At 54.9% G+C, this 23,593-nt stretch overlaps 1 protein-coding gene across 16 annotated transcripts in view; it reads left to right on the forward strand.

Moving 5' to 3' along the window:
• Positions 1-23,593, forward strand: part of ODF2 (outer dense fiber of sperm tails 2) — a gene marked incomplete at its 5' end in the record, with an annotated part of 27,537 nt that continues 3,944 nt past the window's right edge. The window contains 18 exons of one of the 16 annotated variants that reach the window (XM_081151653.1): positions 1-164; positions 2,965-3,055; positions 3,911-4,027; positions 4,312-4,437; positions 6,680-6,787; positions 8,641-8,811; positions 9,697-9,857; positions 10,467-10,596; positions 11,119-11,250; positions 13,385-13,456; positions 14,760-14,831; positions 14,948-15,064; positions 15,693-15,878; positions 16,311-16,420; positions 18,832-18,967; positions 20,976-21,086; positions 21,241-21,345; positions 22,192-22,350. In XM_081151653.1, the coding sequence (XP_081007779.1) occupies positions 1-164; positions 2,965-3,055; positions 3,911-4,027; positions 4,312-4,437; positions 6,680-6,787; positions 8,641-8,811; positions 9,697-9,857; positions 10,467-10,596; positions 11,119-11,250; positions 13,385-13,456; positions 14,760-14,831; positions 14,948-15,064; positions 15,693-15,878; positions 16,311-16,420; positions 18,832-18,967; positions 20,976-21,086; positions 21,241-21,345; positions 22,192-22,350 (2,268 nt within the window). Of the gene's footprint in view, positions 165-954; positions 1,154-2,964; positions 3,056-3,873; positions 4,028-4,311; positions 4,438-6,679; positions 6,788-8,640; positions 8,812-9,696; positions 9,858-10,466; positions 10,597-11,118; positions 11,251-13,384; positions 13,457-14,759; positions 14,832-14,947; positions 15,065-15,692; positions 15,879-16,310; positions 16,421-18,831; positions 18,968-20,975; positions 21,087-21,240; positions 21,346-22,191; positions 22,583-23,593 lie in introns of those variants that run through there. The other 15 variants (XM_081151661.1, XM_081151654.1, XM_081151664.1 and 12 more) reach the window with 15 other exon arrangements.

Genomic DNA, 23,593 nt, shown 5'->3' on the forward strand with positions numbered 1-23,593 from the left:
ATGGGCGAGCTCCCGACCGGGTGCCGGAAGAGGAGGCGGAAGCGGGGCGGAGCCGCCGTGGGAGCCGGACTACACCCGCCGCGGCGTCTCCATGGCACGGCCCTGGCCGCCGACTTCAACGACTTCATAAGGAGGCGATTCTGGGCGCAGCCGTGCCGCTCCTGGTGAGAGGCCGCCCGCGGGGCCCGCGCGCGTCCCCGAGCCCCGGGAGGCCGGCGGGGCGCGGCCCCGCTCCCGTCAGAACCGCCGCCCCGCCCCCCGGCGCGGGCCTCTCCTCCCGCTAACCGGCCGCCGCCGCCTCCGTCCTCACCTGGCGACGGCGGGGCTCGGCTCGCTCCTCTGCCGCCCGGCAGGGCTCGCCCCCTCTATGGGCAGAAGCCGGTCCCCTCCTGCCCGCTGGTGGGTGGCCGCCCCTCTCCCGCCGACGGAGACCGGCGGGCGTCGCCCCGGCCGCCCCGCGCTGCCCGGGCCGCGGCCGGCAGTTATCCGCCGGGGGCCCCGCTCCGCCCCCCGGCACCCCCCCCCCCGCTCCGGGGCCCGGCGCCCCTGCCCCCGGCGCCGCCGCCCTCCCGCCTCCAACGCGGCGGGTCCCGGGACCGGCCCCGCGGGAACGCCCCTTCTCCTAGGAGACTGTTGCCCCGGCCCCGCCGCGAACCCCCGCCCGCAGCGCCCTGCGCAGGTCGCGGTCCTGTGGGGCCCACTTGGGGCCCAGCGGTTGTCTCCCGCCCGCCCGCCGGCACCGCAGGTTTCCCTCCTCCCGGCCCCCGCCTCCTTGGGGTGCGGGCCGGGCGTGGGGGGCCGCCCCCTCCAGGCCCCGCACCCGCTCGCGCTCCCGCACCCGCACCGCTCGCCCACGGAGCCCGCCCGCGGCCCCCCGCGCAGGTCGCTCAGCCTCTCCTCTCTCCCCCACTTTGGCAGGACAGTTGCTGTGCGACTTGGACAGTAGAGAGGAGCGCCTCCCAAGTTTTCATCCAACTGCCACTCCCAAAGCTTCCACCCTCCTCCCCTCTGAGAGGACGTTTGATGCCCGGCCCCTGAGTCTCACTGACACGCCCCTCTGAGCCCCCCCGAGCTGAGCCTGCTGACCCCATTGCCCACCTTTGCGGCTTTGATGCCTAGTCATGTCTGCCTCATCCTCGGGCGGCTCCCCCAGGTACTGCCGACGCGGGGGGCGCCCCCGCCCAGGGCAGGGACAGGTGGTCAGGGCCCCCCCCCCTCGCCAGGCTCGCTGGAGGCGGCTTTTTTCAGCTTCTCTCTTCCGTGTGTTGAAAGTCAGGGCCGAGATCATTTGCAAATCATTTTTAAAGGGAAGGAGGGAAGACGGTGCCTGCACAGGGCCTCAGCTCTGCCCCCCTCCTCCCTCCATCCATTCCCCCCCCCCTTCCCAGTTGTCCCAGTTCCTGGTAGCAGAATAGGGTCACTGTTGTTGTCTCCGTGGAGTGCAAGGCTCAGATCCTTTTTGAAAAGAGCTCAGGTGTAAATAAATGACAGTGATGTCGGCAGGTGGTGGATGTGGCGGTGAGCAGGGTGCTGATGGAACCCAAGTGGGTTGTGGGGAAGTCCTCCCCGGGGAGAGTTACCCAAATCTCCTGGCTTTCAGTGAACAGGACAGTTGTCAGCAAGGGGGGGGGAAACTGTATACTCGGATTTGATGTTCCAGGCCTAACTGATCAGTGGGGCTCAGTAAACATGTATTTTTTATCAAGGTGTGATGCAATACAGCAGAATGCATGCTAAAAGGCTCAAGAATTTTTATATTGCTTTTGAAAAAATATCTTCATTGATTTCGGAGAGGGGAAGGGAAGAAGGAGAGAGATAGAAACATCAATGACGAGAGAGTCGTCTTCGATCGGCTGCCTCCTTCACACCCCCGGCTGGGGATCCAACCGCGATCTCCTGGATCCTAGGTTGTAGTTCAACTGCTGAGCCACGCCCAGCTGGGCTTATATTGCATTTTTTTAAATAAGTTTTTTTTATTCATTTCAGAGAGAGGAAGGGAGAGGGGGAGAGAGAGAAACATCGATCAGCTGCCTCCTGCACACCCCCTACCTACTGCGGATCGAGCAGCAACTTGGGGGCATGTGCCCTGACCGGGAATCATGGGTCAAGCTCAACCACTGAGCCACCCCGGCCGGGCTTTATATTGCTTTTCTATGTTGTATTATTTTGTCCAGGTATTTGTGAGGAGGGTGAAGTCATATTTGGGAGCTGTAGAGGCTGTCAGTGGGATGGATCAAATGAACTTTTCAAGCCCCTTCCCATCCTGTAATTCTTGGATATATTGCTGCCAAATTTTGAAGATTAAATGTTTGCTGCATTTGCAAATCTGGTGATAGGGCTGTTTATGTATAAGGAAGGTGAATTACACGTGGTATTAAAAAAAAAAAACCTCAACGCAAAACAAACATAACCCTGCTTCTTACGGTCTTAAAAAGTAGCTAGTGGAATATTTTGGAAAATAGTCATTTTTCATCCTGTTAGTTGAATATTTCACCATAAATTTTATGAATTTGAGTCACAGGGACTTTGTTCCTGAGCTTCTCGCTCTGTCTTTCTGTGTCAGTCATTCACTGAGCATTTCTCCGGAGCCACCTCCGCTCGGGTCTCTGTCCTGGGCCCTTTCTCCTTGGCCAAACTAGCACCCCGGCTGGTGCTCATGTGCTGCCTGTTTTTTGTCACCTGACAGGATGACAGCTGAGCTTTTCAGCAAAAGGTCACAATACGTGTGATGAGGTGGCAGGTTAAAAGGCCAGCCTTGGGCATGCCCATCACTGCTGTTTCCATCCTGCTGCCGGGTGCACCATGCGTGCTCCGTGCTCATGTGAAGGGAGCCAAGTGATTCCAGACTGGCTGTACTAGCCGCCAACTTGTTACCCGCCATATGTAGCTTATAACTTCGGGAGATCTAAGTGATAGAAGAGCCCTAATTTTCTGCTCGTAATCTGGTTCTTGTGCCGGGTGCAGGTTTCCACCGTGTGGGAAGGACGGAGTAACAAGTCTTACGCAGAAAAAGGTCCTGAGGACAGCTTGTGGCGTACCCAGTGTTACTGTGACGGTAGGTGATGGGCGCACGGAGCAGCCCTGCCAAAAGCGCTTCTGCACACCTTTTCCAGGAGCTGCCCTACCTGCCCGCACCTCTGTAGCCTGGCACTTTGCCGGGTGCCTTCATGCACATTCTGCTGATCCATTGGGGGCTTTTTTTGCTTGTGGTAGGGCTGCCAGGTGTGAGGAGGTTGTCTTAATCCTTCCAGACAAGTCCCACGAGTCTTTAAAACAGATTGAAATAATAAAAACAATGACAGTGAAGGAGGAAGTAAGATTGGGGAGGGGACAGGAGCTGATGGTGAGGGAGGGGTATTTTCCTCCCTTGTATTTTTTTAGACTGTAGACAACCTTTTCACCTTGGCAACTCCTCCAGCTCTGTTTCATCATCTCCTGCCTGCCTGCTGTCTGATTTACTTGCACCCTAATTGTTTTGTGTGTTTGCTGTGCTGGCGCGTGTGTCCAGTGCAAATCACGGTGTAGAAGGACCCCTCTGCTTCCCGGCCGCGCTGCACTAAGCCCAAGGAAGAGCTCTGCGTTCCAGCAGGCTGGGGCGGAGTCCAGCTCCGAGGACCCTGGGGCCTGGGCTCGGGCTCTTTTTGTAGAACCTGCGAGTCTTGCCGACCCTTCTCTCGGTTGGACCTGGGTCTCCCTGGTGGTCTTCCGCTGGGATCTCTGCAGGAGCCTGCCGAATGGCACTGCCACCTTGGTGCCTGCCTGCCTGCCTGCATGCCAGTAGTTAGCCGCTGTCCTGCTCGCTTGTTGGCTAGGCTTGCAGTGGCCCCAGAGGCTGCGCGTTCTGTGTTTTATGCCCAGTTCACTCATCCACAGATCAACCTTTTTTGTGTTGTGTTCCTCGGCCTGCCAGAAGCGAACTATGAAGGACCGCTCTTCAACTCCCCCCTTACATGTTCATGTGGATGAGAACACCCCTGTCCACGTGCACATAAAAAAACTCCCGAAACCGTCAGCGACCAGCAGCCAGGTAGGGACATGCGAGTGGGGCGAGGTGCAGGCTGCGGAGCTGGAGCGGTTGTCGCCTCTCAGCTCAGCCTCCTTGCGCTCCTAATGCCGCAGGTTTGGCAGACGAATGCACTTGCTTTCGGAGGTCAGTTGCCTGGTTAGACGGTAGGCAGGGCCGTCATCTGGAAGTGGCCGCAGCATCCTTAGTCAGAAGAGGCTCCCTGTGCAGAGCTGGAGAGGGACCGTCGGAGCGATGCCGCAGCCAGCTGTGTGGGGCAGTGACCCTGGGTTTGTCCCTTTCCACAGAAATCTCATAAGCGCGGAATGAAAGGGGACACCGTGAATGTGCGGCGGAGTGTCCGGGTGAAAACCAAGGTACCTTGGATGCCCCCTGGAAAATCATCTGCCCGGCATGTGGGATGCAAGTGGGAGGTAGGCTCACTCTCGTCCCGGCTCTCCTTCTCGGACTGGTCAGGGTCTGTTCAGCAGCCTCACACTTGGTGTGACTCAGGGTCGGCGGTAGCTGTTAGAGACATGCCCCAGTAGGTCCCGTGTACTGAGCCCTGAAGGTACGTGAGTCTTCTGGAGTCCTCACCACACGGAGACGGGGCAGGCCCTGCTCTCCTGGTGTACAGATGAGGAAGTCGAGGCACAGGCGAGGGCTCACAGAGCAGGTAGCAGAGCTGGAGTGCGTGCTCGAGGGGGTCTCGCTCTAGGAGCTGTACTCTGGGCCTCTCTGCTTTGTGTGTGGGGAGCCACACATCTTTTCCCATGTAACCGCAATGGTGTGTGGAGCCTAATTAGAGACACATTTATACACGTTTACACCAGAATGCACGTATCCAGAAGAGCGTTGCCTCCTTGGAGGTGGTCACCATAGGACCGTGCGCACATCCCACCATGTTCTCAGAGCCACTCTAGGAGTAACCTCCTGGGGCATAAATGCCTTCAGATTTAGTTGTCGAGATGCCAAGAGAATGCTGTCTTTTAGCCACACCTCACCACGCTCTCCTGTCCATCCTCCTGGCAGTAGGCCATGGCACTTATGTCCATTGAGACTCATGCCAGGCTCCGCTGGGCACTGGGGCTGCACCTGCAGTGTGGCAGATGTGCCCTTTCAGGTCCATTGCAGTGAAAAAATTAAAATAATAAGACAAGGCCTTTGGTCATGTTTTAGACAAAGACCCCATTATTGGGACAGATAAAGAACTTGAGACTTCTTTGAGATGATGACATCTGACCTATTTCTAAAGATTCAGGTTTTTTCCCTGAAAGCTTATTACTCCTAAAATTAGAAATAAGTAAAAGTAATTATTCTAAAGTTTATAATCATGCTCATGGTTTTGACTCCCTGATTTACCAGTTTGTCCCTAGGACATTGTTCTGGCAGTTTTGAGAGGATTAGGAGACCGATTCACCTGTTCTGGAGGGAGCTGGGCAGCATCTATCTGTACATTGATTCTAGTTTTACGTTTAGGAATTTATCCTTAGAAAGTCACAGAAGAGTCCAGGGGTCTGTTATAAAGACGTTTGCTGCCGCACTATTTGTAATGGAGAAAAATTGGAAGCATCCTGGGTGTCAGTCAGGAGAGTGTTGCTTAAATTGCGATGCATCCACACAGGGGTACATGCAGCCACCCCAGAGGTAGAGGTAGTGTTCATGCGTGATGAGTCACGCAGCCGTGCGGCACGGAGAGTTTGGCCCGCTTTGCCCGGAACAGGGCGCCTGTGCGTCCCCGTGTGGAGCTGTTGGCATGTACATGGCAGTTCCCGTGAGGACGTACACGAGTGTTGAGCAGGGATTACCCCTGGAGTGTGGGAGGCTTTAATGTTGTTTGTGGGGGTTTTTTTGGTATACTTGGATTTCTTTATAACAAGCATACTATATTTTATAATTTGAAACGCTTTTCAAAAAAAAGTGAAGACTTGGTAGTTTTCAAAGTATACGGCAAAGTTATACTGCTGTGGAAATTGACTTCCTGTCCATGTGGGTTGCCAGGAACTACGATCTCCTCACTGTCCCTTCCAGTCCTGGGCCACAGAGCCCAGAAGTGGAGAGGCCCAGAGAGGCGACTTGTCACCTCAAACAGCAGCTGTCTTTCATGCTAGTTGGGCCAGCCCCTTTCCACTTTCCAGGGAGGCCCCCGCCTGGCCTTTTCCATTATGGATGAGAGAGAAAAGGCCCTGGGAAGGGGAGGTTCGTGCTGGAGCGGGACATGGGCCCCAGGAGCTGCTTTGTGCCTGTGGGGCTCCTAGTTAGATTGCTGAAAAACACTTCTGATAGATGAGGTTAGCTTTGGGAGAAAGAAGGTCTGGGTTTTTTCTCGATTATTATTAAATGATCTTTTTCTATTATGGAAAATGGAAAATACAGAAAAATAGGAAATTACCTGTAATTCTGCTCTAATCTGGCTCCTATTGAGTTTTGAAAACTTTTTGTTGAAAAGTACAGAAGGACACATCAGAAGTGTGTTGCCTGATGAATTTTTACAAAATATTTGTGTAACCTTGTCATTCAGCTCGAGAAACCTCCCCCTTCCCTAGAATCTCCCCTCTGGTCCTTTCCTGTCCCTTCCTCCCCCAAGGGTAGTTATTGTCCCAAAACTAATATTTTAGTACTTTTACCATACCGATGCAGAGTTTTTGTTTTTTGTTTTGTTTTCATTGATTTTAGAGAGAAAGGAAGGGGGAGAGAGAGAGGGAGAAACACCGATGTGTGAGAGAAACATCGATCTGTTGCCTCCCGCACGCACCCCAACCAGAGATCGAATGCGCAATCCAGGTACGTGCCCTGACCAGCAAGTGAACTGTAGGCCCTCGGTGTGGGGACGACATGCCAGCCCCTGACCTGCCAGTCAGGGCTGCGGAGGGTTTTTTCTCCCTTTGGTCTGTCTTTTTTTTTTACTCTGATTGAAATGATATTGTCTGTATATTTTCCTGTTATCCTTTTAAATATTAAAAATTACTTTTTTCTTATAAAAGCAATGCATAGTTGTTGCTGATAAATTAGAAAATTCAAATTAAGGAAGAAAGTAAAAAACACCTATGACCCAACCACTCTGGAAAGACCCATGTCACTTGTAAATCTTCCTGATCTTTTCTTATGAAGAGACTTATTTTTTGTTTTTGTAACAATGGGATCCTATTTTAGTTGTACAACAACTTTTTTTTTTTTAATGGATAAAGGGGGTGCAGGAATGTGCCCAACAGTGCGCAGTGAGAGCGTGTGTGTGTGTGCATGTACACTCCAGGCTGTGCTTTTTTTAAATTTTTAAATTTTTTTATTGCAGAGAGAGGAAGGGAGAGGGAGAGAGAGACAGAAACATCAGTGATGAGAGTCACCCCTCGTTGCCTCCTGCACGCCCCCTTCTGGGGATCAGCCCGCAACCTGGGCATGTGCCCTGACCGGGAATGGAACCATGACCTGGTCCCCAGGTCCACGCTAAGCTGCTGAGCCACGCCGGCCGGCAAAACATCCTTTTCCTAAAAACATACTTTATGTTTTCATTGCATGTTGTACTTTTTTTTAGTTTTTTTTTTTTTAATGTTTTTATTGATTTGAGAGTGAGAGGAAGGGAGAGGGAGAGAAACATCAGTTGGTCGCCTCCTGTGATCAGGGATCGAACCCATAACCTGGGCATGTGTCCTGACTGGGAACTGAGCCAGCGGCCTTTTGGCGAGCAGGACAGCACTCAGCCGACCGAGCCCCCGCCAGGGCGCAGGTTATCTTTCTCAGGCAGCATTCCATTACCTGCATATTTGTAGTGTTAGGTATTTAGTCAATACTGCCTGTCCTACATTTAGCTATATCTTTGCCTCAAATTTAAATACTGACTCATTTTCTTGATAAATCCCTAGAATCACGAACCAAAGGCACATGCATTTTTTAAATTGTACCCTGTGAGTCCTGCTTGTTTGATATAACAGCTACACCTGGTTGTACACTTGTCCCCTGATAGCCGTCCTGTTTCCCTGGAAATGGCCCAGGAAGTCAGCCAGCGGCGGCTAGAGGAGCACAGAGCTGCACAGATAGCGAGAAGCAGCAGCTGTTAGTGCATCAGCGTAAACTCACAGGATCAGTCGAGTTCAGTTTGTCAGAACCCGAGGAACCCACACTGAGTTAGTCACTGCCTTTCTAGTAACATTTTTCTACACAACCAAGGTAACAAGTTACTCCTAGAAACATTATTTCTTAATATCGTACGATATTTTATGAGTATTTAGATTTCCTCACTTGTCCTTAAAATGCCTTTTATAGAAGACGTGTTACCTTTCTCACCCCCTGCCACCAGGCACTCACATTCATTGAAAAGCTGTGGGCATATGTCACCTCCACCCCAAGTACATGCGAACCTCTCTTGCCTGAAACTTTTGCCAGCTTTAGGAATTACTATTCTTGCCATTTTTGTTATATCCTTTATTTTAAACACTATCTCTGTGTTAGAAAATCTTCAAGAACATTTAAACAAGGGCAGGTGACATTCCATCAAGTGGGTGCGGCGTGCTCTTCCTCCCGGGGCCCAGCGGGTGGCCCTTGAGCAGCTGTGGTTCTTCCTGCCTCCGGTGGACGGCCAGGTGGAGCTGACGGCTCGGCTTCGCCTCACGAGGGCCCGTGTTCTCCCTCCTCTGCCTCAGACCCCACCTCACTGCCTGGAGATCACGCCACCATCCTCCGAGAAGCTGGTCTCAGTGATGCGGTTAAGTGACCTCTCAACAGAAGATGACGACTCGGGTCACTGTAAGATGAACCGTTATGATAAGAAGATTGACAGTCTAATGAATGCAGTTGGTTGTCTCAAATCTGAGGTGAGGGATGTGGCCGGCTGGGACAGCTGGTGCCCTGGGGGGTGTGGGACGGCCCAGGTCCCTTCCTGGTGGGCACTTCCTCCCGGCTTCCCCGCTGCAGGCCTCCCACCCTTCTCAGCAGGCTGCCCAGAACTTGGGATGCCCCTGGACAAGTAGCTGGGGCACCTCAGGATCCCTCTCCATGGAGCACTTAGGCCCTCCGGGTGCCTGCTGTTCTAGATGGGTGGCCTGTTTGTATTTTTTACAATACAGTAGTAAATGGACCTGGTAGTAGTAGTGGCTCCATTTTGAAAATGAAGTAATTGAGACACTGGGGCCTCTGTTTCCATTTTACACAAAAGGTTTTTTTAAAATCTTAAGAGATGAAGGAAGTTTGCCCTCAGTTGCTGGACTGTGTCGTTGGGTGGGATGTGGCAGTGGGATTGGAAACGCCCTGGAAGACCACGGCCCCCAGCTACAGAGCTGGCGTTGTTGGCGTGACGTCCAGGTTGGCTGCTAGTGTGGCCTGTGTCTTTAACCCTGCGCCCCGCGCTCGGGGCCTCGGTCCCTCCCGGAGAACCTGGGCCGGCTGCCTGGCAACAGCCCCTCCTTCCGCCGAGGCCACAGCGCGGGGCCTGCCTGTCCCACCTGTCCTCCAGGTGACCCACGGTTTGTATCCTGGCCTTGTCCCCGCCAGCCACTCGCTCACTATGCTGTTTCCTCGGTGAGGAAGTGAGGGGCAGAATCTTCCCCGAGCCTGACAGTAACGGGTTTCACCCCGACGCCACGCGCCCATGCGGCTCTCTCTCGGAGGTGCCCATAGTTTGGCCCAAAGCAGCGGGCCTCGCGCCGCGGCGGGCGGGGGGGACGCCGCCCCTCAGCGCCCCTGCCCGCGCCCTCGCACAGGTCAAGATGCAGAAGGGGGAGCGCCAGATGGCCAAGAGGTTCCTGGAGGAGCGGAAGGAGGAGCTGGAGGAGGTGGCGCACGAGCTGGCCGAGACGGAGCACGAGAACACGGTGCTGAGGCACAACATCGAGCGCATCAAGGAGGAGAAGGACTTCACCCTGTGAGTGCCCTGCCCTGCCCTGCCCGCGGGCGCCCCGAGTGGCCATCGGACGCCCTTCCGGAAAAGGCGACATTTAAGGGGGTCCGGAAGGTGGCTGGGCGTCGGGCAGGTGCACGTGGGGCATGTGTTGTGTGGGGGCCCATTTCTTGTTGACTGAGACCCCGAAAGCAGGCCAGAGAGGAGGGTGGGTGGGCGGAGGGCAGGGTGCCATGGAGCTGGGCAGGGGCCAGCGCAGCCGCACGTTGAGGAGCCTGCCTTGAGGCAGTGGGGAGCCCTGGGAGGGTCTTCAGAGCAGGGAGTGGTGTGCCCGGCCTTGGCCTCCGTGTGGACAGTGAGTGGGAGGGCTCAGAAGCTGGTCTGACAACGGTCGGGCGGCGAGGGCAGTGGCCAGGGGCAGGACGAGCAGGGCTATGGGTGGCAGGACGTGACCCGTGTGCACGTCCTGCTCGGTGCCCAGGGGCCTCTCCAGAAGACCGCTCTGGCCAGAGGGTCCTCCCCTCCCCTCCCCTCCCCCACCGCTCCCTGGCCAGGGCATTGTGAGGCGAGCCTCAGAGCTCCGGGCGGGCAGGGGCCTGAGAGGCCTCAGAGGCCCTGTTCCTTCTGGCCCAGGCTTCAGAAGAAACACCTGCAGCAGGAGAAGGAGTGCCTCATGTCCAAGCTGGTGGAGGCCGAGATGGACGGGGCCGCCGCCGCCAAGCAGGTCATGGCCTTGAAGGACACCATCGGGAAGCTGAAGACGGTGGGTGGTGGGCAGTGCAGCCCAGCCCTGCGCTGGGCCGTCCCCCGGGGGGCAGCCACCAGCTGGGCGGGGGGGCTTTACGCAGTCATCAGGCTGACTTTATGACATCTCCAGGCCGGGGGAGGGCACCTTTCACTCCTGAGCCCCCACCCCCCACTATCAGGTACAGGGCCTGACCCTCAAGCATGACCCCTGGTGGGCAGGGCCTCTGAGGAGACCTCGCCATGGGTCTCCTGGGATCACTCCACCATCTGACTCCTGCCAGTACAGTATCAGCCACCAGGTGGTGTCCTCCTGCCGTGCTTCCTCCAGGAAGCCTGCCTTGGCTGCACTCTCCCACACTGAGCTCCCCAGCCCCACCCTTCCAGGTCCACCACCTCCAGGAAGCCTGTCCTCACCGCCTGGCCCAGCTCTTCTTCCTGGGCTTCCTGGCACCAGCACCTCTGAGGTCTCCTTTGTGGCCTCCCCTGCCGGCTCCTCCCTTCTCTCCCTGCCCGTGTGAGACTGCTTGCTGTCTTCCAGGAGAAACAAATGACCTGCACGGACATCAACACCCTGACGAGGCAGAAGGAACTTCTCCTGCAGAAGCTGAGCACATTCGAGGAGACCAACCGCACCCTCCGAGACCTGCTGAGGGAGCAGCACTGCAAAGAGGTGAGCGCCGCCCAGACCCACCGCAGGCGCTGGACTCGGCTGCACCCCCAGTGCACGCCCATCTCTGAGCGTGTCTTTCTCTGTGGAGAGGTAATACTCCTGGCGCCTGGCCTGAGGGCCGTGGAAGGTTCCCAGCCATCCCATAGAGTGTTGGCACCTGGTAGACGGGAGGCTGGACCGGGCGGCGCGGGAGGGACCGGGAGTCAGGAGAAGGGCAGTGGGGGTCAGGGAGGGTTCAGCCTGTGCCGGGCTCTTGAGCAACATGGGGAGAGGACTAGACCCGAGCCTGGGGAAGCAGGAGAAGGACTCATGGCCAGTGGACACTAATTGTATGGGGTGCTTCGCTTTCGTAAAAGATGCTCTCTGAAACATATTCCGAAACGATTCCGAACAGACTGACAAATATAAACACCCATCTGCCTGTTTGGTTCGAACCTAGAGTCTCAAAATCCCTGTGCTGATGAAATGATGATGGTTTCCCGAGTTTAGTGTCTTTTTTGTCCCAATCTTGTCAACCTCTCTTGTTTTTATTTTTAAAAATATTTAAAACGAGTAATAATATGAGGTGTACCCACTGTCCAGCTTCCCAAACAAAACCCTATCCACAGTTAAGTTAAATCCCTCGTGTCTCCTTTGGTGGTGACCCCTCATCTCCCTCCCCGCAGAGGGACCTTCATCTCAATTCTGATAGTTTTTATCACGTACATGTGTCCCTAAGCAACATCTAGTATGGGCCTGTTTTCAAACTTGACGTAAATGGTATCACTCCACATATACTCTACTGAGTTGCTTTTTTCACTCAATATTTTTTTATGAGACTCATCTGCTTTTATCCTTGTGGCTTAAGGTAGTGAATTTTCATGACTATCCCCCATCTCATGGCAGTACCACAGTTTAACTGTCTGCTGTCCTGATGGAGACCTGGTTTCGGATCTTCACTGTCACAAATAGTGTTATTTTGAGGACTCTGCGCTGTCCTGGTGGGCTTGAGGGTTTCTAGGATATATTTCTATGAATTTTACTAGTTATAGCAAAATTACTCTTATAATTGTGATAACTTTTGTTTCTAGCTCAGTGCTCTTGCGTGGGTGGTTTTTATTCTATTTTATTTTTAAAAAATATGTCTTTATTGATTTCAGAGAGAGGAAGGGAGGGGGAGAGAGAGAGAAAAACATCAATGATGAGAGTCATCGATGGGCTGCCTCCTGCACGTCCCGACTGGGGATCAAGCCCACAACCCGGGCCTGTGCCCTGACCGGGAATCAAAGTTCGATTGGCTGGATCAGGTCAATGCTCAACTGCTGAGCCACACCAGCTGGGCCTTTTTTTTTTTTAAATATATTTTTGGGTGAGTGGTTTTTAGCACTCTGATGTGTGGCCGCAGAAATGCCCTGCAGAAAGCCTCCTCTTGCTGTCAACCCTAAAGAGACACTGTACATGCCCAGCGGTGCCCGTTGTGACTGCAAAACCTGGGACCAGCCTTACTGCCCAGAGTTTATGGGGAGAGTTAAGAAATGCAGTGGCCTATTAGGGACAGAGAACAGATGTGTGGTGGCTGGGGGGAGGGCAATAGAGACCGACTGCTTGACAGGGGCAGGCTTCCCTTTTGGGATGGTGCAGATGTCCTGGAGCTAGACAGGGAGGAGAGCACACTACTGTAAGTGTTCTGTGTGCCGCAGAACTTTACACTCTATAGTGAAGATGGCAAAGTTTGTAAGTGTTTTACTACAGTTTTAAAAAATTAATAATGAAATGTACCAAAAAACATTAAATTGTACATTTTAAAAGGGTAACGTGTATAGTATCTGAATTTATATCTCAATAAAACTTTGTTTAAAAACCAAGTTATAGCAGAAAAATACAGTATAACATATTGGTAAAATTACACGACTCCCTTCCTCTCCCCCAAGAGATAATATTTCTCCACGTGTGGATATGTGAATACACAGAGGAAGGGTGGGTGCGAGGGGTCCTGAGCTCTGTCAGTGTTCACCAAGTGTTTCGTAGTGGGAATGGAATTTGTTTTAGTGCTTTTGTAATCAGAAGTGTAATTTGGGAAAGGAAAGGATTAGGTAGAATGTAGCCACCGGGTTTACTGCGTACTGACTGGGCTTTTGCGCGGCCCTCCCGGCAGGATTCTGGAAGGCTGATGGAGCAACAAGGAGCCCTTCTGAAACGGCTGGCAGAGGCCGACTCTGAGAAAGCGGTAGGTCAGGCCCCTGCCCACCCTGTGGGTGTCCTCCCACAGCTGCGGGTGCTGAACGGAGGCTGGAGGCTGCAGCCCTGCCCTGACATCCCTCCGGGCCTTAGTGTCACGATCTGTGAAATGGGCTGATGTCCCTGGTTTACCTGCTCCACTGGGCTTGTCCAGTTGATCAGTTGAGAGTTTGAGCCACTGAGCTGGACCCCAACATGAGAGATGGTGACAATGATGAAGGGCGTACCAGTCATCCTGTTCTGTCACCTGAATCTCCATATTTGTATTAAGGATTAAAAACCATCAAAAGCTATAGACTTTTTGACTCAACAGTTCCAATTGTAGGAATGCCTCTCAAGGCAGCATGTTTCAGCGTTTATTCCGTGGAATCCTAAGCTCCCCAAGATGTTAATGGGTGAATTTTGCTAGTTAAAACAAAATTATTTTCTTAAAATTATAATTACTGTTCTATTTTCAAAACAAAAGTGTGAAGTGATCCATGACCAGATTAATTTGGGAGACGACCAGCTGCCCTGAACAAACGGCTCAGCAGGTTTCTTAACCTCAGGACCTTGTGGAGCCTTCGATGTATTAGTGCCCCACGTGCTCCCCAAGGTTTGGCCCCCCGGCCCCCAGGGCCTCGCTGACCGTCTGAGAAGTTCAGCGGTAATGGTGATGAGGCCGAACCCTGCTTTCCTGGCACAAAAGACCTTGCCAGATTGTGACCCATCAGTAAACTGAAGCCTTAACCTGCTATTTCAGATGTTGGGAAGGTTTGGTCACCTTATGGGGAAGGTGGAGTGTTGGGTGCAGAACAAAGGAAGCACGTGGCTTCTTAACCTGTGTGAACAGTGTCACCTCTGGGCTGGGGTCATGGGGCTACTTAGCACTTCTGTGTGTTTTTCTGTGTTTTCCACAATTAGTGTTACTTTATCTTAAATTGCAAGATAAATGCGTGTTTATTGCCTTAAATTTTTTTTTTTCTTTATATTTTTTTTTATTGATTTCACACAGAGAGGAAGGGAGAGGGGGAGAGAGAGATGGAAACATCAATGATGAGAGTCATTGACTGGCTGCCTCCTGCACACCCCCCACGGGGGATGGAGCCCGCAACCCGGGCATGTGCCCCGACTGGGAACCGAACCTCGATCTCCTGGATCCCAGGTCGATGCTCAACCGCTGAGCCACACCCGGCCTGGCTATTGCCTTAAACATTAAATACAGATGTTAGGGGCTGCCCACCAGGGTCTCTCCTCTCTGGGCTGGGCCTCCCTGTCCTTCTCAGGGGCTCATGACTGTGTGTTCTCTCCAGCGGCTGCTGTTACTGCTGCAGGACAAAGACAAGGAGGTGGAAGAGCTGCTCCAGGAAATACAGTGTGAGAAGGTACCGTCCCCGATGGCCGCTCCTCCCCGGCCTGCAGAGCACAGTGGGTGGAAGGCGCTCGGGCTGGAGACCGGGGTCCAGGTCCTGGCTCTAGAGCTTTCTCCCTCTCCCCAAAGGCTCAAGCCAAGACAGCATCGGAGCTCTCCAAGTCCATGGAGTCCATGCGCGGGCACTTGCAGGCACAGCTTCGGTGCAAAGAGGCAGAGAACAGTCGCCTGTGCATGCAGATCAAGGTGCCTGCGGGCCCACGCCAGGGAAGCCGGGGAAGCCGGGGAAGGTGGGGGCCGGGGCCTGGCCGAGGCCGCCACTCGCAGGGAGGCTTTGCCCCAAAGCATTGTGGGGCAGCTGCTGCCAAACCACTGGTGCTTCCCAGGCTCTGGGACAGTGGCCAGAGCAGTGGGCCTGGAGGTGTGGGGGTCTCTCAGGAGTGACTGGGTGGATGTTGTGCCCCGAGCCAGTCACTTCATCCCGCAGGCCGTCAGTTCTCCTGACTCCCCATGGGGAGGAGGGACGGTCTCATACTGATTGCGTCTGTGAGCCAGGGGCCGCTGGGGTCACAGCTCTGCGGAGGGACCGAGGGATGTCTTGCTGTGCTGGGGGTGCAAGGGAAGTTTCCAGAAAAGTTCTAACTAAGACCTGATGGGTTCAGTGATTCAGAGACGTGCTGTGGCGAGTGGCGAGCTTGGGAAGGGCCCTCATCTCCGGTCTGTTAGGGGAGCCTTACGCCCCCCCAGTTTATGACCTGTTGTTTCTGCCTCTCCCCATTCCCTCTTTCACTGGTCTCCTCTCCCTCTCTCCCCTGAACTCTCTTGCCTTCCCCTGGTCTTTCTTGCCTCCCCCGCTCCGCCCCTCCCCTCCCAGAACCTGGAGCGCAGTGGGAACCAGCACAAGGCGGAAGTGGAGGCCATCATGGAGCAGCTGAAGGAACTGAAGCAGAAGGGAGACCGGGACAAGGAGTCTCTGAAGAAGGCCATCCGCGCCCAGAAGGAGCGAGCAGAGAAGAGCGAGGAATACGCCGAGCAGCTGCACGTGCAGCTTGCTGATAAGGTGGGCGAGCTGGGGCCGGGGCGGCCAGGCGGGCGGGCAGCAGGCGGCTGAAGCGAGGCTGGTCGAGGTGGCTGGGGGGTGAAGGCGGGAAAGCGGAGGGTGGCTGGCCAGTGGGGGAGGTAGAGGCGGCGTTAAATGGGCGAGAGGGTGGTGCTGCGTTGGGAGGCCGGCTGGAGGTGACCAGAGGGGCCCTGGGACAGTTGAGCCACTTCAGAATTGTGGGTCTGTGGTGGTGAAGGAGGGGCATACACGCGGGGTGCCCGTGATTGCTGGAAATCTAGACGCAACAGCTGGCCCCCCACTGTTCCTCTTGGTGCTTTCTAGAGAGGGGTGGCAGGAGTGAGGGGGGTGGCGTCGCCCAGGGTCACCCACCCCCAGCTCCCTCAGCCTCAGCACTGACACCGGCTGATGGGCCGTTGTCCCGTTTCCCAGGATCTTTATGTTGCTGAAGCTTTATCCACTCTGGAATCCTGGAGGAGCCGCTACAACCAAGTTGTGAAAGACAAGGGGGACCTCGAGCTGGAAATTATCGTCCTGAATGAGTACGTCTGTGTTGGGAGAGGGAGGTGGCCGACTGGGGGAAGTGGGTGTGCAGGTGGGAGGCGCCCGGGGCCTGCGGCAGACGCGGCACTCACACGCTGCCACTGTTTCACTCACACGCTGCCACTGTTTCACTCACACGCTGCCACTGTGTCACTCACACGCTGCCACTGTGTCACTCACACGCTGCCACTGTGTCACTCACACGGCTGCCACTGTGTCACTCACACGGCTGCCACTGTGTCACTCACGTCACACGCTGCCACTGTTTCACTCACACGCTGCCACTGTTTCACTCACACGGCTGCCACTGTGTCACTCACACGGCTGCCACTGTGTCACTCACACGGCTGCCACTGTGTCACTCACGTCACACGCTGCCACTGTTTCACTCACACGGCTGCCACTGTTGTCACTCACACGGCTGCCACTGTTGTCACTCACACGGCTGCCACTGTTTCACTCACACGCTGCCACTGTTTCACTCACACGGCTGCCACTGTGTCACTCACACGGCTGCCACTGTGTCACTCACACGGCTGCCACTGTGTCACTCACACGGCTGCCACTGTTTCACTCACACGGCTGCCACTGTGTCACTCACACGGCTGCCACTGTTTCACTCACACGCTGCCACTGTTTCACTCACACGCTGCCACTGTTTCACTCACACGCTGCCACTGTGTCACTCACACGGCTGCCACTGTGTCACTCACACGGCTGCCACTGTTTCACTCACACGGCTGCCACTGTTTCACTCACACGCTGCCACTGTTTCACTCACACGCTGCCACTGTGTCACTCACACGGCTGCCACTGTGTCACTCACACGGCTGCCACTGTTTCACTCACACGGCTGCCACTGTGTCACTCACACGCTGCCACTGTGTCACTCACACGGCTGCCACTGTTTCACTCACACGGCTGCCACTGTTTCACTCACACGCTGCCACTGTTTCACTCACACGCTGCCACTGTGTCACTCACACGGCTGCCACTGTGTCACTCACACGCTGCCACTGTTTCACTCACACGCTGCCACTGTGTCACTCACACGGCTGCCACTGTGTCACTCACACGCTGCCACTGTGTCACTCACACGCTGCCACTGTGTCACTCACACGGCTGCCACTGTTTCACTCACACGGCTGCCACTGTTTTGCCGACCAGTCAGGAGGTGAGGGTTGTGACCTGGGAGGGGCGGGCAAGAGTGGCCTGTGTGCCCTACAGAGACTGTTGAGACAGCCTCGGTGTCAGCTGTGTGAGTGTGTTCAGTTCGCTGACAAGGACTGTTGAGCATCTGTGTACCAGCCCATGTGAGGGTTACAGCAGTAAAAAGACAAATGCATTCTCTGCCCTCATGGAGGCCACAGTGTCCTCACATCCAGGGGATGGGGCTGCAGAGCCCCGGATGCCCTGGGCTGAGCACAGGTCCCAGGGACTCACTGCCTCCAGGTCAGAGGTCTTCCCGAGAAAGTGTCTTTTGCTGTATTCAACTCAACTTAGCAAACAGATCCTGAGAACCTGCTGTGTGCCAGGCCCCGTGCCGTGGTGCTGCCCTGGGGAAGTTCTCCACCTAATGGGAGGAAACAGATAATTAAGATAGAAGGATAAGCCCTGGCCAGAGTGGCTCAGGGTTGAGCGTTGACTGTGCACCAGGAGGTCACCAGTTCGAGCCCAGTCGGCACATTCCCCGGGTTGCGGGCTTGACCCCTGGGAGAGGGCGTGCAGGAGGCAGCTGGCGGTGAGGGTTACAGCAGCGTGTGCGTGGGGAGCATCCGTGAACGCCAGTGCCCCTCAGCCGTGGGGTCCGCCCTGGGATGACTGCTCTGTCAAGTGACTGGGGAAGGAGAAGGGCCTGAAGGCAGGCGGGCAGCCGGCTGCCGAGCTGACTCCTTTCCCTCTGTTTCGCATACATTCATTGCCGTTCCTGCCTGAACTGGGGGAGTGCTCGTACACGTGAACATGTCATGGCACCTGTCTTGCCTGGGAGACACTGAGTCCCAGTGTGATAGGTGCCTGAGGGAGAGGCCTGCCTGGGGTGTGGTATCCCTGACCACCCAGCCTGGAGTTCTGTCCTCACTTCAAGATTGGCTGAGAGATAGATCCAGGGGTGCTGTGGGGAGCTGGACCAGGGTCGAGTGTCTGGGCCTATGGGGAATGCTTTTAGAAGGGTTGGGGTGGGAGACACATCTCAAGGGTTATCTGAGGTGGGATACACGGGGATGCCACCCGCAGCAATGCCAGGGCAGGACAAGCAGCTCCTTCTCAGGGTGGAGACTGGGGGGCAGGCAGTGGCCAAGAGGCGGGACACGGCCTGGGCAGGAACACTTGACCCCACTGCACCAAGCGACCGGGCTCCCCAGAACCTGTCATTGATTCTCCCGTCTGCTTTCCCTTTGTGACCTTGTAGCCGAGTGACGGATCTCGTAAACCAACAGCAGACCCTGGAGGAGAAGATGCGGGAAGACCGGGACAGCCTGGTGGAGAGACTGCACCGGCAAACGGCCGAGTATTCCGCGTTCAAGCTGGAGAACGAAAGGTTGAAGGTCTGTACCGAGCCGGACAGGCGGGGGCAGCAGAGGCTGGCGGCTGGGCCTTCCTGGTTGGGCCTGGCGGTGACCATGCGGGTCGGGGGCGTCAGGGCCTGGAGCGAGCAGAGCGGCTAAGAAGCTCGGGTCGGAGAGGCCCAGGTTTAATGCTGCCTCTGCCTCCTACTAGCTATGGGGCCTGGGTGAGACATCTCACCCTTTGTTGCTGCAGCTTCTTTTTTTTTTCTTTTCTAAGTTTAAATGTATTGATTTTAGACAGAGGAAGGGGGAGAGAGAGAGAGAAACATGGGTTTGTTGCTCCACTTATTTATGCATCACTGGTTGATTCTTGTGTGTGCCCTGACCGGGGACCGAACCTGCACCTTGGTGTATGGGGACAACGCTCTAACCCACTGAGCCACCCACCTAGGCCCTGGAGCTCTAGCTCTTAACCCCGCACTCTACCCTCCTGTCATCCGGGGCGAGAGGCGCCTGGACAGGGGTTGACATTTCAGAGCCAGGTTTCATCTTGGTTTTCAGTTGATCTGGGCAGGTCAACTGAAATATCTAGGTTTATTATTAATAAATTAATATCCAGGTTTATTATTTTACTGATATTTTGTTTGTTAAGTAAGATTGATTTTAAGTACAATGTACAAAAATGAGCACACTTTGTCCATCCGACACCCTGATTGAACCTCACTAGCATCCTAGTGACATCGCCTGGTCACAAACGTCCCCTGCAAAAGGTGACCGTCCTCCTGATTTCTGTCGTCACAGATCAGTGTGCCTGTTTTGAACTCTGTGCCCAGCTTTTACTTGGTGTTACGTCTGTGGAAGTTGTCCATGCTGCGTGTGGCAGTTTGTTTTTTCCCAATGCTGCACAGTGTGGCTGCACCGTAATATGTGTATCTGTTCTCCTGGGGATGGACATTTGGGTTGTAGAGCATCTTTGGCCCTCTTGTGAGCTTGGTTAGTATATTTTTACAGGTTTTATACCTTGAAGTGGTCGCCTGGTGGTGTGCTTAAGTTCAGCTTTGGCAGATGTTACCATGCAGTGAAGTAGTTGTGCAGACTTACACTCCCACTGGGGCACGTGAGTTCCCAGTTGCTCCATGTCTCCTCGTCAACACTTGGCACTGTCAGACTTTTCACTTTAGCCACTCTGGTGGGAGTGTGGTAAAGACAGCCCCCAGGTTAGCTGGGTTAGTTACAGGATGATGTATCACGTAGGGCAGTGCAGTGTGGCCATTCAGTGGTGTTCGTAGACGTGCATTTTCTAAGATGTAATTACAGAGGTAAAATGTGCTCATAGTACAAATGTAAAGCGTCAGGGAAACGTGATATAGCAGTGAGGTCTGTTAGCTGTGGGTGTGTATTTTTCCAGTGCCCCCCCCCGCACGAACATGCACATTCAGACACACACCACTCACCCATTACTCTGCAGCCCGCTTGCCTCATTCAGCAGCATTTCACGACGGCTTTGTAGGTCGGTTTTGGTGTTTCCTAAAGCTTTCTCTCGTCTGAGTGACTGCTTATTACTTTATTGTCTTGAGACACGTGATTTGTTTTGTCCCGTCTGCTGAGGTGAGTGTTTGGGTGGCAGGAGGACATCACTGACCTTAGAAGTGGTTCATAGCAGTTGTTGATAGAGTGCGTTGCAAAGCAGTGAGTGCGGCACAGGGCCCATTCTTGTTGAAAAACAGGACTGCCCCCCCCCAATAGGGCCGTAAGCCAGGGTGTCATGCATCCTGATTCGTTTCTCTTGGTCCTCTCTCCATTTCACTGACCGATCACTATTGCTTTTGTAATGAGGACAAGAGGACACACGTGTCCCGTATTTGTGTCTGTCGTCACTTGAGTTGGTCCTGTTGGGAGTCCTGCCTGGTGCCTCTCTGACAGAACCACTGGTGTGGGTTTCAGTAGCTGGGGCTTCCCTTTGCTGGCCCCGTGGAGCAGGAACTGGGGTGGGACACTCACCTGTTCCGGAACCTTCCTGATGGTCACTCACGGGCCCCTGCTCTAGGCTAGCTTCGCTCCCATGGAGGACAAGCTCAATCAGGCACACCTCGAGGTCCAGCAGCTGAAGGCGTCGGTTAAGAATTACGAGGGGATGATTGACAACTACAAGAGTCAGGTAGGCCCCTCGGGTGCCCCTGTCCCGCCAGGCGGCACCTCTCAGCAGGCCGGGATGAGCCACGGGGCCTTTCCTGGGAGGGTTGGGGAGGGGCAGGTATTTTTCACCAGAACTCGGCTCTGCCCCAGACGCCTCATGCTGTGTTGGTCCCCAGGTGATGAAGACCAGACTGGAGGCCGACGAAGTGGCAGCGCAGCTCGAACGCTGTGACAAAGAGAACAAGATCCTCAAAGACGAGATGAACAAAGAGATCGAAGCGGTACTGCGCCGCCCTGCTTCTCCCCGCCCGGTTTTCCTTTGCCCTTGGCCCGCCCTCGTGCGGTCCAAAGGTGGACAGGTTTTCTCAGTGCTGGGCTGGTCCTCTGCAGCCCACCTGCTGCTCCCTCCTTTCTCTCGCCTCCTCTCGCTTGTGCCTCTTTATCTCCTCCCTCCTGGTTTTTTTTCTCCCATTTCCTTAAGAAAAAAATCTCTCCTGCTTGGAGCATCCCGGTGGATTAGAGTCTACTAGATAGGCCATGTCTTAGGCGTGCCTGTTTCGTTCTGTGTGGTGCCTTTGTTTTGTGCCATCCAAAAAATGTGCCTCCCATCCTGTCCCCAAGGAGCCTTGTTGGAGAGATGGCCTGACTGTCTGGAAGCAAAGGGAATTGTTTTCATAGTACCCTAGGAGATGGGCTGAGTCCAGGCTCAGCCACTGGCTTGTTTCATAACCTCGGGCAGGTCGATGCCCTTCTCCAGCCCTCAGTCTCCTTGTTAATGCAAGGGGGGGCTAGGAGCAGTCAGCTCTTCCCTTCCTCCGACCTGCAGCTCTGTGGTTGCCTTCCTAGGGGCTGGGGAGTTAGACTACACTCACCTTGGCTCTGGCTGAGTGACTGTGGGCAATGAGCCTTTGATTCTTAGTGTCCTTATATAGGGAAGACAGCACCTACTGTACAGGTTGTATGAATTCAGCGAGTATTCGGAGAGCCCTTAGCACAATGCCTGGGTCCTGGTGGTCTCATTCCATGCTGACTGGGCACCCTCAGTGGCCTGTGGGAGGGCGGGAGCATTTTTTCCCCCTTCAGCAGCTGGGCCCTTCCTGACTGTGGGCTTTTCCCACCCCCTCCAGGCGCGTCGGCAGTTCCAGTCCCAGCTGGCTGACCTGCAGCAGCTGCCCGACATCCTCAAGATCACGGAGGCCAAGCTGGCAGAGTGCCAGGACCAGCTGCAGGGCTACGAGAGGAAGAACATCGACCTCACAGCCATCATTTCCGACCTGCGCAGCCGGGTAAGGGACTGGCAGAAAGGGTCCCACGAACTGGTCCGAGCAGGGGCCCGCTTACCACGATGAGCTGCACGCCCCCCGAGGGAGGACCACTTCCTTTTTCTTGGCTGCCGTTTCTGAAAGGAGTGAGCTATCATCAATGCTGTGAAATAAAGTCTGGTGTGCCAAATGCCGTGTTTGCACAGAGTGATTCTAGTCTAGGAGCCGCCGCTCACTGGAGCTGCTGGGCCCTCTGCTGCCGCCCCACCCCCGGTGCGCCAAGTCCGCCTGCCTGTGCCCTCTGCCCTGCCGCTGTCCTCAGCCCTGCACCCAGGCGCACGCCATAGGTGGTTTTTTCCTGCTATTCTCTTGCTTTAGCTGCCTGCTCTACTCTGCAGAGCCATCGCCTGAGATTCTGTCCCAAAGGAGGGCCCCCTTCTTTCCAAGCAGTCCGCCTCTGGGTCCCTGGAACCAGGCCTACAGTGCCTAAGAAATTACATGCCTCTCAGCTGCAGGGTGACCTTGGGGGAGGCCCTTCCCCTCTCCTGACCTGCTTCTTTGTAGTAATGATAAAAGCAGCTTCTGTTTTTTAAAAATATGTATGTCTTTATTGATTTCAGATAATGGGAGAGGGAGAGAGACACATCAATGATGAGAGAGTCTTGGATCGGCTGCCTCCTGCACGCCCCCCACTGGGGATGGAGCTGCAACCTGGGCCTGTGCCCTGATCAGAATCGAACCGCAATCTCCTAGATCCTAAGTCAATGCTCAATCGCTGAGCCACGCTGGCTGAGGAGCTACCATTTTTTGAGCAGATGCTCTGTGCTCCACCATTCTCCCACTTACTTCCCCCAGGAACTCTGTGGGGTATACCATTTTTGTTTTACAGAAAGCAACCCGGGGCACAGAGGGGAAAGGAATTTCCTGAGGTCACAGAGCTGATACTTAGTCCTCAGGGATTGGAACCCAACCAGCTGTCGGGCTCCGGAGCCCATGTCCCCATTGTTCTTCAGTCTCCTGCCTTCCCTTGAACCTGAGCATCTCAGGGCCTTGCAAGCCCAGATACTGAGGCCTCTGTGTAGAGCATCCCTCTGCATAACTGCCAGCTTTCCTGCTGCCTGGCCCGCACTTGTCCCCGGTTAAGGGGTGAACAAAATCAGCAGCACCGGCAAAGTCCTTGGTAAAAAGCTCACCGGTGCACCGTGCGGGCCTGCCACCTGCTTCTGCCTGCTTGCGTCTGCCCTGGATCCCGCCGAGTGGCCTCTCC

Source organism: Miniopterus schreibersii (genome assembly GCF_964146895.1).
Source record: "Miniopterus schreibersii genome assembly, chromosome: 11".
NCBI lineage: Eukaryota > Metazoa > Chordata > Mammalia > Chiroptera > Miniopteridae > Miniopterus > Miniopterus schreibersii.